The sequence below is a fragment of the Spodoptera frugiperda genome, chromosome 29, assembly GCF_023101765.2.
Source record: "Spodoptera frugiperda isolate SF20-4 chromosome 29, AGI-APGP_CSIRO_Sfru_2.0, whole genome shotgun sequence".
NCBI lineage: Eukaryota > Metazoa > Arthropoda > Insecta > Lepidoptera > Noctuidae > Spodoptera > Spodoptera frugiperda.
This window is the reverse complement of record NC_064240.1, coordinates 11,505,972-11,526,006: the sequence shown is the minus strand read 5'-3', so window position 1 is coordinate 11,526,006 and position 20,035 is coordinate 11,505,972. Positions and strand designations below refer to the sequence as shown.

General features: G+C 38.2%; 2 protein-coding genes across 2 annotated transcripts; both read right to left on the bottom strand.

The window, feature by feature from the left end:
• Positions 1–24: 24 nt before the first annotated feature.
• On the bottom strand, positions 25–11,501 carry LOC118268180 (2-acylglycerol O-acyltransferase 1). Its single transcript, XM_035582533.2, has 5 exons — positions 11,333–11,501; positions 6,441–6,668; positions 5,721–6,164; positions 5,273–5,472; positions 25–1,270 (listed from the first exon to the last, which is right to left on the bottom strand). Exons 1-5 carry the CDS (start codon positions 11,380–11,382, stop codon positions 1,113–1,115), a joined length of 1,080 nt encoding a protein of 359 aa, XP_035438426.2. The 5' UTR covers positions 11,383–11,501; the 3' UTR covers positions 25–1,112.
• A 388-nt stretch (positions 11,502–11,889) lies between these two features.
• LOC118268231 (uncharacterized) lies at positions 11,890–19,782 on the bottom strand. The gene is made up of 3 exons (XM_035582626.2): positions 19,448–19,782; positions 18,051–18,387; positions 11,890–12,742 (listed from the first exon to the last, which is right to left on the bottom strand). The coding sequence occupies exons 1-3, from the start codon at positions 19,665–19,667 to the stop codon at positions 12,586–12,588; spliced, it is 714 nt and encodes a 237-aa protein (XP_035438519.1). The 5' UTR covers positions 19,668–19,782; the 3' UTR covers positions 11,890–12,585.
• Between the last annotated feature and the right edge of the window lie 253 nt (positions 19,783–20,035).

Here is a 20,035-nt window from a genome sequence, read left to right as displayed (position 1 = left end):
TCCTGGACGTGAGTAAAATAAAAATTTTGAACGCTCAAAAATATTTTATTAATCTACCCTTTTGTAACAAACTTACAACTAATTAATAATAATTATTATAATATCAATCAGTCTATGATTCAAAGGCATTAGTAATTCTACTAAAGTAGGTACCGTAAAATCGGGTTTCTTTGACCCTAGGGGTAACTTTGACCCAAACTTTTAGACCAATGAAAAACTAATATATTATTATACGCTTTGTTCTGGATTCCTATTGGTTATAGAATTTGGGTCAAAGTTACCCACTAGTGTCAAAGAAACCCGATCTTACCGATATGTATAATGATGTAGATAACTGATTTACTTTAGGTAAAATTGTAAGAAATTTAAAATTAAATAATGAATATTAACTTAAATAAATTCAATGATATTATATAACAGAAGTAGATATGAAAATGGTTTCTAGCAGTTGATTACCGAACCGATCACTAAACTTCTAGAAAGTAGAATTAATAGTTCCAATTTTTACTTAACATATTTATACATAGAAATATCAGTTATAAAGAAATAGATACATGATACTAATACTTTCAAAAAAGTACTGAATTCGTAGATAAAATCGAATCATCACAGTTACCACCAAGAATATTCAAACCGTAATAATGTACTGCCTATTTTTGAGCCAATCACATTTTGTGAAAAATGTATTAACTGTCTATCGATGGTTTAAAGGCTAATAGTAATCTAAGCGACATTTTTATGCAATACTAGCGAACATCGTGTCGCCACCAATAGGTTTCCGTTTTCCTGCTTTTCTCTTGAAGATTTCCCGAATTTTCTTTGCTATAAACCTCAGCCCGAATCTTTCAAACGAATGCAAAACTGTAGAAATCGGTTCGTGACTTCTGGAGTTATAGCGTCGGGAAGGTAACCCGACCTATTTTTATATTATATATTAATTTATATACATATTCGGAATCACCGATTTTTTCTCCATCGAATGATGTACATATAACTCAATTTCGCAAAAAAATGTATCTTAGATCAATTAGCCTCTCAACCATCGCTATATTAATTTGTTCTTCGAATCCTTATTGTACATGGCGGATTTAAATCAAAATAAAACAGATTGCCTACGTGATGACTAGCTTGGCTTCTTCGTGGTACTTCAGGTATTTCACCTTTTCCGTTTCGAAGAGAGTCTGGAGTCGCTGTGTGAACTCTGCGTGTACGGCGTCTATCTCTTCGTTTGTCGGCTCCAAGTTCCTTTTCACTTCCATTGGTGCTCCAACTGGAATGATAACACGGATAGGTACAATAAGAATGTAATACAGACTCTAATGGTTAAATTAAATAGCATTAGACTTTGATTTTATTGTAACTTTCGTGAGACATACTAAATTAATTATTATGTTATCGGCTTACTCACGTAACGTTTTGACGAGGAACTCGACTAGTTTCAAGCCATGCTAGAGGCTCATATTCATGAGCAGCATTACGCAACACACGACGCGGCGATTGTCGCACTGCTACTGGCGATTCGAGCTACGCGCCCATCGCGCCCTCTGCCTGGAATCGCGCGTACTATCCGGCGCGCGCGACGATGTTGGCTCGCTAGACTCGCTCGCCGGCGGCTGCGCAGGTGTTGGGTTCGATTCTCGGGTCGACGCAAAAACGGTGTCACATACCGCGCTCACTGTGTCACACTCCAGACCCGCAACATTGTAGGCTGACGCAGATTGCAGACTTGGCTTCCAGGCAGGAGGTAATGCCCAGCCACCGTCTCTGTTGAAGTTGGGACGACGACTTATTTCGATAGCCTCACGTACTTTCCGCGGTACGAAGTATTTCTCCCTCGCTAGTACGGAGACCTTGTCGAAACGGAGGAAGTGAGTCGTGCCCGCGCTACAAGCATGCTCGGCCACTGCTGATGTATGAGTGTCCCTGTTCTTCACACTGCGTATGTGTTCCTTGAGTCTGGTTGTGATGTTGCGGCGAGTTTCCCGATGTAACTCGAGCCACAGTCTGGAGTGTGACACAGTGAGCGCGGTATGTGACACCGTTTTTGCGTCGACCCGAGAATCGAACCCAACACCTGCGCAGCCGCCGGCGAGCGAGTCTAGCGAGCCAACATCGTCGCGCGCGCCGGATAGTACGCGCGATTCCAGGCAGAGGGCGCGATGGGCGCGTAGCTCGAATCGCCAGTAGCAGTGCGACAATCGCCGCGTCGTGTGTTGCGTAATGCTGCTCATGAATATGAGCCTCTAGCATGGCTTGAAACTAGTCGAGTTCCTCGTCAAAACGTTACGTGAGTAAGCCGATAACATAATAATTAATTTAGTATGTCTCACGAAAGTTACAATAAAATCATAGTTGACCGTTACGGCGCGGTATGGCTAGAAAAAGTGAAGGAGTTTACGCGAGTGAGAGTGAAACGTAAAAAACTCGAGTGTGGTTTGCGGTTTATGATACAGTGCCGTGATAGTGGTGTAGTGCCAAAGTTCGCGCAAATCAGGCCTGTAAAGTGCATTCGGGGTTACGAAAAATTCTTCCGCGTCGCGAGCGAGAAACTTCTACGTCACGCAATCTCGGACTACCGGCGCAAACTAGTGTTTGTTAATGATCATGTATACAAGTTACACCTACAGTTATCGCGGACGTTGGATGTTGAGGTATGGAATGTTTTGGATGCGATGACGTACAACCGTACAGAGGGCATCGGGGAAAGCACTTCACGTAGGCAAAATGATAAGTTGATGAACCTGACACGAACAGACAACTACCCTCAGCACAAACAAATAAATTGTGACACACACAAAGGATCGGAAACGGTCATCAATTTATCATCAAAACAACTATCTTGCGATGCCGTCAATGTGTTAGCCCGAGGCCTAAATTATGCTCCAACCCCTCGGAAAATACCTGTCGAGGATATCATCAGCAGTATCGAAAATACTATTATACGGAATAGGATACCTCGCAGTGATGCCGAGTGCCTACGGCAAGATGTATCATCGTTGTTACGTAGATCTACACCCCTAAGAGTAACATACCGCGGGAAGAAATGTTGGCACTTCGCGATCTGCGTAACGATCCGGACATTCTTGTGCTACCAGCTGATAAGGGCAACGCGACTGTGGTTGTTGATACCAAGGCGTATGAAGAGAGAATCACGCAAATGGTGAGTGACACCTCAGTCTACAAGAAACTGTCATACGATCCGACAGCCCGGGTGACTACAAAAACTGTAAAGTTATTGCAAGGCCTAGGTGACAAAGACTTGGTAGCACAATTACGCCCTCATAACCCTACACCGCCCAAGATCTACGGTTTGCCCAAAATACATAAACCAAACTGGCCCCTGAGACCTATAGTTAGTCAGATTGATGCACCAACCTACAAACTGTCGCGGCATCTGGCAACTATATTACAACCTTTTACTGGGAAAACGAACTCATATGTGAAGGATTCCCGTCACTTCATCACACTATTGGCTGATATCCAACTCCAAGAAAAAGAGATAATCATGAGTTTCGACATCACATCACTTTTTACAAATGTTCCAGTAGATGAGGCAATAAATATTATCACCACAACTTTGAGCGGGACAGATTTACCTACTGGATACATTGACTGTGTAAGCCATTGCCTGACAACAGGTTATTTCTTGTGGAGAGGGGATTATTACCAGCAAGTGAACGGAGTTGCTATGGGTTCGCCGCTAGCGCCAGTGGTTGCTAATATGTATATGGAGTGGTTTGAGGGTCAAGCCTTAACATCCGCCCCGGTGCGCCCGCGATACTGGTGGAGATATGTTGATGACGTATTCGCCGTCATCAACCGGGAACATGTGGCTGAATTCGTGGGACACCTAAACTCGGTGCACGGTAGCATTCAGTTCACCACTGAGGAGGAAAAGGAGGGAATGTTACCGTTCTTAGACGTGCTCGTGAGGCGTGAAACGGACGGCCGCCTGTAACACACGGTTTACCGTAAACCGACACACACGGACCGGTACCTACGAGCCGACTCACACCATCATCCCTCCCACCTTGCCTCTGTTCCCCGTACTTTAATCAACCGGGCACTGAACCTGTGTGATCCCCAGTACATTGACGCGGAACTTGATCACCTTAAACAGGTACTGGAAACAAATGGGTACAACTGGCGCCAATGTACTCGACTGGCGAGTTCATCATGTAAAAGACGACCGGCAGTTGCGGAGCGGACTCCAGCATTCTTACCCTATGTGAAAGGAGTAACCGACACCATCGGACACCTGTTACGCCGAAGATACAGCATCAGGACGATCTTCCGCCCACCCGGTCAATTACGGAACTTATTACGCTCGCCTAAGGATAAGGATCCACTGGCAGTTCCCGGGGTATACATGATACCGTGCGACTGTGGCTCGAGTTACATCGGGGAAACTCGCCGCAACATCACAACCAGACTCAAGGAACACATACGCAGTGTGAAGAACAGGGACACTCATACATCAGCAGTGGCCGAGCATGCTTGTAGCGCGGGCACGACTCACTTCCTCCGTTTCGACAAGGTCTCCGTACTAGCGAGGGAGAAATACTTCGTACCGCGGAAAGTACGTGAGGCTATCGAAATAAGTCGTCGTCCCAACTTCAACAGAGACGGTGGCTGGGCATTACCTCCTGCCTGGAAGCCAAGTCTGCAATCTGCGTCAGCCTACAATGTTGCGGGTCTGGAGTGTGACACAGTGAGCGCGGTATGTGACACCGTTTTTGCGTCGACCCGAGAATCGAACCCAACACCTGCGCAGCCGCCGGCGAGCGAGTCTAGCGAGCCAACATCGTCGCGCGCGCCGGATAGTACGCGCGATTCCAGGCAGAGGGCGCGATGGGCGCGTAGCTCGAATCGCCAGTAGCAGTGCGACAATCGCCGCGTCGTGTGTTGCGTAATGCTGCTCATGAATATGAGCCTCTAGCATGGCTTGAAACTAGTCGAGTTCCTCGTCAAAACGTTACGTGAGTAAGCCGATAACATAATAATTAATTTAGCATTAGACTTGCCCCACCCCCTCTGATAAATCGGAAAACGAATAGCTGGGTCACTTGAAGGTAAGCTATCTACTCCTATGAGCGCAACACCAGAGGAGTTACGTATAAAGTACGTCATCAACCTTTTCTCGAGGCGGGTGGATTATATTAGAATTTTAAGTGTTTTAGTATCGGAACTGACTACTTAAAAGAAAATAAAGATTATTTTCACCGCATCTGCTTCCAAAAATAAGGTGCTGAAGGTAAATGCCAGAACTTACCAACAGTAGTGACAGGCGCCCTGATCGGCAGTACACCATAAGAATACTGGAACAGTCCTCGTCCCATGGGGAACATGGGGGAGATCCCAGTGATCTGTCGCACTTTCTCCTGGAATCTACGCAGCAGGCTGTTCTCAGGGTTGTTCGGGGGACGGAACAGATCCGTCTCGCCGAAGGAGAACACTGGAACTAGGGCAGCCCTGAAAGTAAAGTGATTACAAACAAATTAGATGATTAGTATCAGTCGGTAATACTTTTTTATTTACAGAAATAATATATCGAAGGCTGATTGACTTGTGTATGATAGTAGACCTGCTCTCTATTATACGAGAAAGAAAGATTGAACCTCCTTCAAAAGTACACCCTACTTTTATGTAGTTAGGTACCTAATTACTTAGCTCAAATATCATTAAGTACATTTTACAAAATAAAACTATGTAATCCTTACCCAGACTTCATCGCAACACGAATAAATCCTTTCCTCCTACTGAGAATCACTTTATACTCTTTCGGATGAGCATCCAAAGCTTCAGCAGCACCTCCAATGATCATGCAAGCGCAGTTCCCTTCATACTTCTTCTTGTCTAACAGGTATAGGAGACTTTGTTCTGAAGACGAGCAGATTCCAAGTGCTAAGGCCAAGTCTCTGAAGAATGGAACTAGGAAATGTCCTCCTAAAGTGATGAGATGGCAAGTCATGCCAGGGAACAGCTTTTTGAAGTCTGTGGCGTTTGTGCAGAAACTGCTAAAGGCTCCAAGGGATATAACACCGTGGGGGAAGCATGCGAACATGTAGTTCTTAGATGGATCCAAGTCAACAGTCTTCACTAGCTTGATTGGAAAGTAGTCGGCTAGGTACCGCCACCATATCCAATTTCTCACCCATTCTGACCTGGAAATTAGAAAAGTAAGGTACTAAGTATAAGGATGAGGAATCAGATGTCTTTCGTATAATACTTCAGTCCTTTTCAGGGCGCGATGTCGCGAGAGGTATTAAGGGACTGCACATTTGCCAGATTTACTAGGCAACATTACTCTTTCATTAACCTGAACCGTTTGCAATTCTTGTTAGGCTATAGCAGAGGAAGTTTTAAAATTAGATACACCAGTTTTTAAATGGCAAGATCCTTAGCTCTCACTTCTAACTACTAATAAAAAAAATACTTACGATCGTCCCCCACGGTTGCAAATCTCAATATCATTCAGCATCCATACTCCATAAATAAGTACAGCCCACCAATACTTGGAGTACACCAGTTGAATGAAGAGATATATTGCGAAGGCTTCACCAAAGAGTATCAGGTAGATCCAAAGGAAAGCGGCGAAGGTCTGAAGGCGACGGGACATGGGGATGTCCATGGGAGCCCATTGTATGCCCAGCAGTGTTGAGACTTGGCTGAAATTGAGAAAAAAGATTCGTTAAAAGTTAATTAGGGTAAGGTGTAAGTATAAGTATTATAATGGCCTGTAGATGAAAATAATTTAGTAATCAACATAAAATATGGTTTGCTTATGATTATCTAACTTGAGTTGTTTGAAGGTTTTTTATTTACAAGTTTCTAAGTATTTGCTATAGTTTATTTGCAAAATTTTGTTACTAGGTAGTATTAGTAGGGTTTTTATGAAATGATTCACGTCATATCTAATCTCGTTGGTTTATGTCCATAGTCCATAGGTAGTAAAATTATTAATAATGTGCTTATTTCACCTATCTTTTAATGTTGGTGATAAAGGTTTTAATATACAATGTCATTATTTTTTAAATATTATTACTACCCAGTACCTACACAACTCAGTTCCAGGTACTCTAAAGCACCTCTAAAGTTATCTGTAAGTATTAGTATAACTTTCTTCGGGACAACTTTTTGGTTTTTCAATCGCCTTGGTATAATATTTTACCAATCTTTGTAGAAAAAAATAAGTGATCTAGAACTGGCGGTCAGTCGAACTAAACTAATTAAACTCCCGCGTCTGCGCAGGCCCTAAGTCATTAGTTGTTTATGGAGGCGTGTGTTCAGAAAACACGATAACATTGTGTTTCTCGAGTCTAGGTCAAAAGTACAATCTATTGCAATTTATAACTTATCAGTATTGTTATTAACTAGAATTTCTATTAATAAACAGCTGTATATAATAAAGTTGAACTTATTTAGATCTATCTATCAGTAGGTACTAACTACGTATATGCAACGTCACGCCTTTTATCCCCGAAGGGGTAGGCAGATATGCACATTACGGCAAGTAATGCCGCTATACAATGTACACCCACTTTTCAGCATTTGGTTTATAAGTCCTATATTAGTAGCCTATTGCCATATACTGCGCACGATTCCAGACTCCGTGCTACTACTACTACTATTTTCGAAAAACCGATATACCTACTTAAGTATCTAAGTTACTATGCTGTACTCTGGACGTATTTAATTTCTTAAAGTACAAAGACGTAACGTAATAGGGTCATTAGTCATGATTTACTCATCTATGTCTTTAAACCTTTGTTCCTTCCGTTCTCTTTGCCCTTTGTATTTGATTATCAGAAAGCGCGGAAGGAAGTAAAAAAATGTTGTATTTGAACTTTGAACATAATATGACATGATCACATGACTAAGATTTTATGTATACTTTTTTTAATAATGCACCTACACTACGCGTTTACATATTATACTATGGACTGTGGCCTGTGGACTGCAGTGCGGAAGATTGTTTTCGTGACAAATTGCGTAGCACTCGTAGTCATTACAGTTGCTACGCCCTACTTTAGAATACCTATTTTAATTAAAATATACTAACATATCATTTTCATTTTGTACTAAAAGCACTAAAAAGAAATTGTCTTCCTCGAACCGAAATATACGATTAGATATTGGTTCCTTGCCGACCCAATAACTTATCACTTATCAGTCATTAACTTGTAAGTATTGCAACGTCCACGTGTAAGAAGTAAGAATGTACGTATCTACCTTGTACCTACTAAGTGCAGGAATTCACCGTAAGCCCGATAACGTTTTATCAGCTGTATCGAAGCGTTATTACGAAATGTAGGCAAACGAATGCCTGAGGTAATCTATGAAGAACATTCCCTCCTTTCAATTTTAAAGTGTAAATAGTTCCAATGGTATTTTAGGAGTTTGATTGCTTTTCCACCAGAGTTTTGCTACCTATATTAGGTTGCTATGGATGCGTTGAGCTATCTAGCACATCTCTGGTGGAAAAGCACCCTAGAGGTGTGATTTAAGCTTGTTAGCTTATTGCCATAAACCGATCCTAGTTCTATATGAAATAAAAGAGAATTTTAAAAAATCGAATCCTCAACCGATTACTCGGCAGATTGCTTTATTCATTTCCAGACTTTGCCAATTTAGTACTTAAATTCCCCATATTAGATTTACATAGCAAGACAGTTCATTAAAGGAATATTATAAATAAATAGGTAGGTAAAGGTCTGGAGATTAATCTTAGCAGTTATAAATCTTTAAGACAAGACACAAGGTTATAAACCTTAACAGAATGACTAGCAGTCTTTGAATGGTAATTTTATAAGCTTGTATCTGTATGCAATTACCTACCTACGTCATTGAGTATTAAAGACGATGAGAAATAAAAATATAATTAGGTACTGAGGAATATCTTGTAGGTCATCTGATCACAATTGTGTCTAGAGCCGTTTAGATTTCCGAATGAACTCAACATATTCTGATAGCACGGATTCTGAGGGCTTAGTACGAGATTAATCAAAACTAAAGCGCGTTCAGTGCTCTAATTGGTTGGTTCATTCGCGTCGGCCAATTAAGGGCCCGAACGCGCTCTCGTTTCAATTACTTTACGCGTAAAGCAAACTCATACTAAGGGTACAGAGCTTGGATTTGTAACTGGCAGGTTAAGTGACTTTTTCTGCTGAAATAAAAGCGTGACGTTAATAGTTAAATAGTAAGTTAAGAAGCAAAAGCAATTATGATTTTTTGTTGTAAGCAACTAGCATTTATTATTCACTTCGTTGCTTATTTTTTGTATCAGTAGTAGGTACCTTGCTACCAAGGTCGGTTTAAGTTTAAGGTAATAAGCAATTAGACTTTCAAAGTACCTTTTAATGACTTTCTGGACTTTGGCAAATCTTTCAAGCATTTATAAACTTGTTACTTCTAAGACACGTGTAGAATTAGGTTTTGGGAGCATGTTTACCCAACTATCTATTATTTTATGTAAGATGTTTGTTTCCCTAGCAGGATACCTAGGTAACCACGTACTGTATTAGTATTAGGTATATTTGAACAAGTTTCATTAGTTACTCTCTCTTCAAAATTGTAGTCATACATAAAAGATTTTAAAACCTAGGTCGTGAACAGATGCACTGATCCTCAAAAAGAGGTCAAGAACGAATAACTCTCAACCGGTGCAACTGTATGATTGACGAGGGAGCGAAATAATATGTTACGGTACGGTCAATCATAGTAGGGAGTAAGTTTCTGACTACTCCCACAGGAAAAAATGTTTTTAATATATGTAGGTAACGGTTTGGGCCGCGTTCCCGTGGAATAAAAAGTATCTATATGTTATTTCAGACGATAATCTACCCCTATTCCAAATTGTATCCCGATCCCTTCAGCCATTTTGACGTAATTGAGTAACAAACATAGACACAAACTCACAAACATTCGCATTTATAATATTAGTAAGATTTCTATGAATGACCAAGTCTTCTCTTTGCAGCGGGTAAATATTAGTCGACATCCACTAAATTAGACAAATTGAACATGATTAAAATTAATAGGTAACGCTCAGTCCGTGTTAAATTCTAGACGAATTTTTGTCTAAGTTGTCATTCAGTGTCGTGGTTTATTTTTAATCTATTATATAAAAATAAGTCGGGTTTTCCTTCCTGACGCTATAACTCCAGAAAGCACGAACCGATTTCCACGGTTTTGCATTCTTTGGAAAGGTCTCCGGCTCCGTGAGGTTTATAGCAAAAAAAAATCAGGAAAAATTAAAAAGAAAAGTAGGAAAACAGGGAAAATCATTGGTGGCGAAACGGAGTTCGCCGAGTTTGCTAGTGCTGTATGAAAATGACTGAATTTGAATCTAATTTTACTTTAATTGAATTAAAGGAAAAGATAAAAATATACACAGCTTCAATTCATTACTGTTTTCTCTCGACAATTTTCTTTTACAATCTGCATTCTTTGCAGTAATTATCAAGCTTTATTTTTGCTACATCTAATCCTTACACCAAATAGACGTTTGAAAACTAGAACAGTTTAAAAATATCCACTATTTCTGTTGCTAAGCGTTTAATACGCGTCGTAACAATACAAGATGCAACGAAGCTTGTTACTTTTTTAATTAATTGATTGTCTAGGAGATACGGGCATTCTGATCAACACAAGAATACGATATAATATAATACGGAATTCCCAAGGATTCTTTTTTGTTTTGTCGAAGAATGAATGAAGTTTAAACTGTAAACTAACTGGAAAGTAACTTAATTAACTTACTAAAAAAAAACTTCATTTATTCAAAAATAATAAAATTTTGGCTGGATCTTTTCTGCTTAACAGGGTCCAATTTACATAGACAAAACAAAAAAGAAGAAGGTACTTTGTTGTCTACTGGGTACCCTCTATAAAACACATGTGTTTGCGTTGTTGATTTTTTTTTGTGCTAGGCAGGTACCTACTAGTAAGAGGTAGAACATTCCTGATAATAATATACGAAGACATTTTGTGAGATTATCAACAGATAGATAAGCTTACAGATGGATATTTTTTAAATATTATGAAGTACGTAGTCAGGCATACTCGTTTACATTAAAACCGATTCCATGCTTTTTCAACTTGTTTAAAAACACATTGAAGCGTATAAAAAATCGCACTTTGATACAAATATGAATATTTAATCGTAGTAACTTGTATTAAGTACACAATGACTCGTGTATTTACAATAATAATTATCTAGAAGCAAACCAATTTTATATGTTTACATACTTATCAATGACTGCTAGATTTAACCTTATAATTTACAATAACAGAACAAAAAAATATATTTTTATTTAAATAAAACGCTTACCTGAATGTTTTGCTTAACTTTTCGATGATAGGAGATAAGTTCTCCATCATTTTTATTTCACTTTTCACGAAATTATTTTTTTGTGTTATCACATGGATGAGACACGACCGCTCGCGTCTAAGTTCAGCTTACAACTGAGTTAGATGGAATTAAGACGACCACAATCTGTTCGCCAATGTCAACTTCTTTTGTTATTACCATTAAATAAATAGTGTTTATGTAGTATAAACGATGTATCCTTAAGTTCACTTTTAGTTTAAACAAAGTAAAGTTACTGAGTGGATTTGTCCATCATTAATTATTATTTTTTCATACCTAATTGAGTATTATTTCCTCAAACCTTGGCGGGAAGAGATAAAAATGCCGTTGACCATTTATTTTTAGGAATAAGGACAATATTGAATTGTTTGTAACTTAAAATTCATTTCTTAATTAATAACTAAGTAATGAGTAATTCGCCCTTTCGATTTCTAGGACGGGGAAAGGTATCTATTGAAGAGATTTATTTAGGCTTTTCGAATAAAAAGAATAGGGCAATACAAAAAAAACAATAAATTAATAAACATTGTTTATTTCGAAATAACAGAAAGATTAAATAACAAAACAAAAATAATATTTCCTGTTCACACTTTGCAGGTAAATAATAATTAGTCCACACAAAAATATCCGACTGCGGAGACGGCTAGTTAAATTAGGTTCAAGTGGTATTTGACACAAGAAGGCGGATAGACATGCATTTTCCTCAATGACTTTAAATCTTCAGTAAAATGTTCCAAAAAGTCTTATAAATATCCATCCAGTTATAAAAAAAATAATAGACAGCAAAGTTTACACATAGGAACGTAGGTACTTAGTTTGGCGTTTGTTATAAGCCTCCAAAATAAAGCATTAGGACTTAGGAGACACAAATCCAAATATTAATACAGCTGTTTCTGTAAACATGTACCTTTTTTACCGATATAATTTTTTAGCCGCTGCGTCATTATTATATTCATTAATATTATACCGGTTGTGTCACAGCTTCTAAGATATAAGTTTCAAGTGGAGCTGTATTATTAACTAGGTAGACCTAGGGCGTCAGATTACAGAGGGTCACCGCGACTGTCCAACTGCCAAAAGAGAGGCGGCGATTCCAGGCACCTATGTGGTGCTTGCCTAGGGAGATTGCTCGGTTTAACCAGCCTCTGGGTTCAAGTAAGAAGAACTTAAGCACCTACCTAGGTTTAGCACAAGATGGAATATGTGGTACTTAGTTAATTGCCATCACTATCAATAATAGTCCTGAAGTGTTTGATCCTCTGCTCCGTTTCTTTAATGGAATCCTTCATGTCCTTGTGTATTTCGCTGTATGCCTTGATAGACTGGTTCGTTTCAGTGAAGATGTTCTGCAGAATTTGTAGGTGAAGAATCCTGTAGGGATAAAACGAAATTATGTCATTTTCGGCAGTTTAAAGTAAATCTTGAATTTGTTGACAAAACATTTTCATTGATAAAGTGGAGACGAGTCCTAACGTAATCTCCTTGTAGATGATTCAACTCCTCCCAGCCCGGCCGTGGTAAGTTAAGGAGACTTTACCCGCAACCTCGGTCAAGTGATAGTCTGTCGATATGTCCAGATTGTTAAGGGTTTACAATTAGGCTAGGCACATAATATACATACCTATTTAAAATCGAACTACATTCGGCGCCTAATACAAATTACTGAGCAATAAGTGCAAATACACAAAGTTTTTTGTATAATGATATTTTTTACAAATTCATTAAGTTTAGTCTACACTGAACTAGAGGTCTAGAGATCATAGTTCAATGCTTCAATAACAAAAGAGTTGGCTACATTACCTAAAAACTTACTTTGTTCATGGGTAAGTTTAATAAGTAATACTTAGTAGTTAATGGTAATAAAAACTGGCAACATTGGTCGAGTAACAAGTGTCATAAAGTGCTCTGTAGCAAAAATTTCGATATTTACGTTTAAACTGAATGTTCTACTTCAAAAACTACAAAAAGTCATACTCAATTCTCTGAACAGCGAAAACACAAAAGGAAGTGGCACAGTCAGCTCAAATTAAGCAGATAAGTGGCAAGCAAGGCACGGCACGCGGTCATAGCATAACCTAGAAATTATTAATCTCTCCCGCCATAGATTATCTATCGACAAATAACAACAAACCTATAAATTATGGAAAAAAACATTAGAATTAAAAAAACAAACTGAAAGCATAACTGAAAAACTAACTAAAAGCTTCGAAGAAAAAATTAACCCATGGGTAGAAGAGAAGTGCTAAACTAAAAAAAGAAGTAGTGGAATTGAAAAACAAAGTGGCAGCTCTCGAAAAGGAAACAAGAAATAACGTAATCCTCCACAGCGTCCCTGAAAACGAAAAGAATAATTCCGAACTGCTACAGCTGATATTTAAAACATTTAATGAAAGCAGCAAAGGTGAAGAGAACAAATGGGACCAATGGGAGGTGAGCAAAGTACACAGGCTAGGAAAGAAGCTGGACAATAAAGCGAGACCTATTTTAATAACCACTACTCTGACCTGGAGAAAATTGAGATTCTGAGGCTCAATAAGAAGTTTCCAGATGGCATATATGCCACTGAAGACTTTCCGAAAGACGTTATTCAAAGAAGAAACGACTTGAAGCCGAAACTAAAAGAAGAACTAAAAAAGGGTAACATCGCCTACATTCGCTATGACAAACTGATAATCAAAGAAAACACTATTGAAAAAAGAATACGCTCGCCTTCTAAATCCCCAGAAACTACTTTCAACAACCAAGTAGCCCAAAACCCCAAGAAACTCAACAAGACAAGCGCTTTAACAACATACAGAACCCATGCCACCAACGACCTAGAAGACCAATAGCAATCCACAAATAGCCTCCGGAAGATCCATTTTAATACAACTAGAAAAGAAAAAACAACACAACAACTAAGTCCCAACCCGGCTGGTCCCCGTGGGACGTTTGACCGCAACCCTCCAATCAACGAAACAAAACTAGACACACTCAAAATAGCCATATATAATGTAAAATTATTATCCTCCGACCTTCGCTAGCTTGAACTGCAGCATGCCCTAGAAAATATAAATTATGATGTACTGGGTCTCGCAGAAGTGAGAAGACTAGGAAACAAAATGGAGAAACAAACACATTTTCTGCTATGTTGGAGAAACAATCGGATTACATGTAGTTGGCTTCCTGATAAAGAAAAATATAAATCAAATATCCTTAATTTCACCGGAATATCAGAACGAGTTGCCCTGCTACGAATGAAATTTTCAGAAGATCCTATATCTTTAATTCAAGTCTACGCTCCCACCGAACAATCAACAGAAGAGGAAATTGATAAATTCTACAACGACTTACAGAAAACACACGACTTATCAGACAAAACAGTAATGGTACTTGGAGACTTCAACGCAAGAATAGGAGAACCCGAAGTACACGAACAACTAATAATGGGGAAATATGGATATGGGAAACGCAACAAAAGAGGAGAAAAACTAATCCAGTATGCTAACGAGTATAAGCTGTCAATAATAAACACTTATTTCAAGAAAAGCTCAAACCGAAGATGGACTTGGATATCGCCGGACTCTAAAACTAAGAACGAAATAGACTTTATACTAAGTAACCAACCAAATAATATAACAAACTTCGAAGTACTAAGTAAAGTTAAGTTCCCGTCAGACCACCGGTTATTGAGAGTATCAATAAAAATATCAAAATCGAAAAAAGCAGAAAAGCTTTTAAAACCCTACCAAAACCACCAACAACAGACAAAGAAATTTCCAATTACTTAGAAAACCTACATGAAAACACAACAAAGTATTTACCATTCTTGCAAACAACAAACGAGGTCCAAGCCTACTACAATAAAATAGAAGAAATTATTACCACTAGTCTCAAAATCAAAGAAGAAAATAAGAAAACAAGGAAAACTTCTGATATCTTGAGTGAAAATACCCTGCAACTAATCAATAGACGGTCAGAATTGATACACACCAATACTAAAACGAAACAAATAAAAGACGAACTCAAAGACATATTTAAAAAAACAAGCAAATCAATCCGAGAAGACTATAACAACTACAGAAGGAAAATCATAGAGGCAAATATCACACAATACAGAAGCACTAAGAGAGCAAACAAAAAATTAAACACACACAAAGACTGGATACAAGCACTGAAGAAAGATCAACCAGAACAAGGACATACAAACACAAGAAAAGAAGTCCTTGAACGGGCCACACAATTCTACAAAATACTATACACAAGATCTCCAGAAGCCAATGATCAGGAAGAAACAATAATCACAGAGAAACAAGAAAATAGAGAACTACAACCAATACTAGATAGAGAAGTTTTAAATCACATAAAGAAACTAAAAAATGAGAAAAGCCCAGGTCCAGACGGAATCAGCAATGAAGCCCTGAAAACAGGTGCGCCAATACTACTTACATTCCTGACCAGACTTTTCAACACAATATTAGAAGCTGGTATTGTACCGCGCCAATGGTGCGAATCAGACATTGTCCTTCTTTACAAAAAAGGCAACCCACTAGACATTGAGAATTACAGGCCAATAAGCCTTCTTCCCAGCACATACAAACTATTTGCTTCAGTGATACTGTCAAGAATCTCAGAAAAGATCGACAGCAAACAGCCAATCGAACAGGCAGGTTTCCGCTCAGGATATTCTACAATCGACCATATACATTCTCTAGAACAAGTTATTGAAAAATTTAAAGAGTATAACCAACCCCTATATCTTGGCTTCATCGATTACTCTAAAGCCTTCGATAGCATATCACATTCTTCCATATGGAAAGCACTACGCTCTTGCAATGTGGAGGAAAAATATATAACCATATTAAGAAATATATATACAAACAGCTCAAGCATAATAAAACTAGAAAGTAAGGGAGATAAGATATCTATAGAAAGAGGAGTCAGGCAAGGAGACCCTCTGTCTCCAAAATTGTTCATTGCAGTCCTGGAGGATATATTCCAAAACATCAGCTGGAGTAAACAAGGTATATGGATAACTGACAAACATTTAAGTCACCTCAGGTTCGCAGATGATATTGTTATCTTTGCAAAGTCAGCCTTAGAGCTACAACAGATGATTCAAAACCTAAGTAAAGAAAGCAATAAGGTCGGACTACAACTAAATACAAGCAAAACCAAAGTGATGACAAATGGCCCTAAAAAGACAATACGGATAGACAGCAACAACCAAATTGACTATGTCGAAGCATATATATACCTTGGCAAACAAATATCATTCAGCCAGGACAACAATGAAAAAGAGGTAGAGAGAAGACTAAACTGCTCCTGGAAAAGTTTTTGGTCACAAAAAGAAATTATGAAAGGCAATTACAATATGGCTCTAAAAAAGATTGTAATGGATACATGCATTCTGCCTAGCTTAGTATATGGATGCCAAACGTGGACCTTCACTAACAACATCAAAAACAAAATCACAACAACACAACGCGCTATGGAGAGAAGTATGCTAAAATTTAAAAAACTTGATAAAATAAGAAGTGAAGTAATTAGGAAAAAGACACAAGTGACAGACGCGCGTCGCACATTACCAGATACAAAGACAAAAGGTGGACTTCAAAAACAACATTATGGACAGGACCATTAGGGAAGAGAAATGTTGGAAGACCTAAGAAAAGATGGGTAGATGACATCATTGAAGTGGCAGGAAAAAGCTGGTGGCGACTCGGACTAGACAAGGAACAGTGGAAGAAAATGGAGGAGGCTTATACCCAAAAGGGATCCATTTAATTTAATATAGGATAAGATTACTAACTAAACTTAAATGTACTAATTAATGGAATTAAAAGCTTTATAAATAAATAAAAAAAATGGTAATGCGCCAAAAATAAGAAATCATTAGTATGTAAATATATTATGTCAGTAACTTTGTAAATATGTAATGGTTTGTCTACTAGGTACTTTGTATAACTAATTATTTTTGGTACTCTATCTTGATGCTCGAGAGCAAGTCTGACTGCCGAGTGAGGAGTTTTGGTTTAGAAGATTATGTATAAAAAAAACCTTTAAAAATCAGTTATGCATCAAAATTCGTTTGCAAAACAGAAATAAGAGAAACTATAAGTGTATACTATTGCCTAGCCTGGGAATAGACTCAAGGACTGCTATCATACTTAGACCACTCAAACAATGAGGCAATCAAATTAAAAAGCAATTCTGTTATAACTAGCACAGTGAAGTGTCTGGGATTGTACTTAGTATTTGGCAACTCAAATTCTTACAACATAGCATTTTAAGTTAAATAAGATGAATGGTCAAAAATGGATGCAAGTACAGTGAAAATGTATCCATTTAGATATGATTTGTATTGTACTGGCCTCTCAGATGACCATAAGGGTACATGCTAGGTTTTTTAAAATTAACCTTCGTCTGCAACAATAGAATACACAATGTGTCTCGCACTGATCAGTGCTTCAGCATACGAGGGGTTAAACATTAAGGTTCATTAAGTTAAGGTTAAGGGGTTAAAGACTTTTTGTTGATTGATTGGGTATGCCACGAAAGATGACTAACTTGTCTTTCTTGAATTTTCTAAAGAAAACCCAAGACTATGCTTAACTGCCTTAATTAGCCGGTTTATTTTTCAATCTGTACAGATGTAGACTACTGAAGTCTACAAAAAAGCAAAAAGCCAAATACTCACTTCGACTTCAAATCCAAAATCTTAGTCTTCAACGTCAACAGCTCACTGGAATCATGGCTGAACTTGGTAACATCCCGCAGCCTATGATTCAGCCACTCCATCATCAGCTCCACTTTCTCACTCTCCTGTTCTTCAAGAGTGCTCAGTTTACTGTCAATACTGTTCTGGAGTTCTTTCTTCACATCTTTCAGTGGTTTAGTGGTGCTAGTCGACTGTTTAAGATGTTCAAGCTCTGCAGTAAAGGCTGGCAACTTGGTTTGTATTTTCTGAAGAACTGCCTGGTTGAATTCTGACTGTTCATCAAATGTTAGTTCTGCTGCGGATTGGTGCATGAATCCTGGAATGAAATGGCCTCTGTTTTAGATTTGGTAAAGAAAAACTAGTGTGTTTTCGTTATTGTTTATAGAGCAATCTTTGATTATTGGTGTGTGTAGTTAGTGTGTCAGTGAGTGTAATGCGTCTACCACACGTGCATGCTTGACCGCAGTTTTACTTGCGCATGCCAGCTTGTACACTGAACACTGTGCGTGTAGTTGGTAAAACGGTAGCATGCGCAAACTCCAATACTTGGCTTGATGGTTTTTAAACTTGCTTGAAATTCTGGCATGCGCAAGCTATACTTGTACAAACTTGTCTGCGCGTGTGGTTGGTAGTTCAGTGTTCAAGCCGCTCTCAGTTTAGTCGAGTGGAGTAACTGTACACGCACGGTCGTTAAAAATGAATAATAATAATAATTAATTCCGCCAATCGCTTGGCTCATCTCTTAAATCCTTGAGTAGATGTATATGTGAATGAATTTTTCTATTCAACAGCCATTTTTTTGTCCACTTTGATCGTTTACACTTTGACTTTTGTATTTTCTTTTTTTTTCACAAGCAAACACTTGAAAAATAATAGCAGAAGAAATAGTTCTTCATTGGGTACCATTGTTTCCACGCCGACGATGTCGACAAGAATGTGGCTTGCGCGTACTTAACTGTGCCGTGTGGTAGACACATCAGTGTTCAGTCTTTTCATGCGACAAGCATGTGCAATTAAAACTGTGGTCAGGCATGCACGTGTGGTAGGCGCATAAGTTTTCTTTTTAAATCCTCTGAATTAATTTTCTACCTGAAGAGTACAAATAATAGGAAAATGGTGTATTTAGTATTATGATGAGGATAAAGAAGACCAGGTTGTATTCAATATTATTGTTCAGTGAGTATTTTTGTGCAGTGCAGTGTTATGGAACAAAAAGTTACATCAAAATCTAATGCAGTTCGTTAGTCTCGCTAAAACTCGAAAACGGCTGGACCGATTTGGCAAATTTTGGTCTTGAATTATTTGTGGTAGTCCAAGGAATGTGTACGAAGTTTGCCGGGTCACCTAGTTAGTAATAAAAATAAATACATTCTTACCCAGAACAGTAGCAGTGCTTTCATCTCCGGTACTGAGCTTGTGCAAGCTCGAGTAGTACGACAGGTCACAATCAGCTATAATCCTGTTCACTTTGCCTTTCAGTTTATCCGACAATTTATTATTTTCACTACAAACTTCCTTGATAATCTCAAGCAGAATATTTTCTTGGGTCATCTTGATGTCCATGCACACATTCTCCGTGCTTGTTACAGAATCCATATTAGAAAATTAATAATAAAATAATAGGACCTTTATAATATTTTCAATCCTAAACAAATCTGTTTCCACGACAACCGTTTGTAATTTGATTTTGATGTTTTGAACGATGCGATGGATGATTGATTGATGAACGAATTTCCTTCAGCGTAAGTTAATTTAATAAAATAAAAATTGTAATGTTATTTTATGTGTGTTTTGGTTTAAAGTATTAATCTATAATCAAACATTTCTTTTTCAAAATAAGTACGATAATCGTGATTAAACTAACACTTTTACTGACATTTTGAATTGCAAAGCAGTATCGTTCTGTAACTTTGTTCATTTCTGAACTTAATTTACCCAGCCAAATGTGATATAGCTTTGTTTTC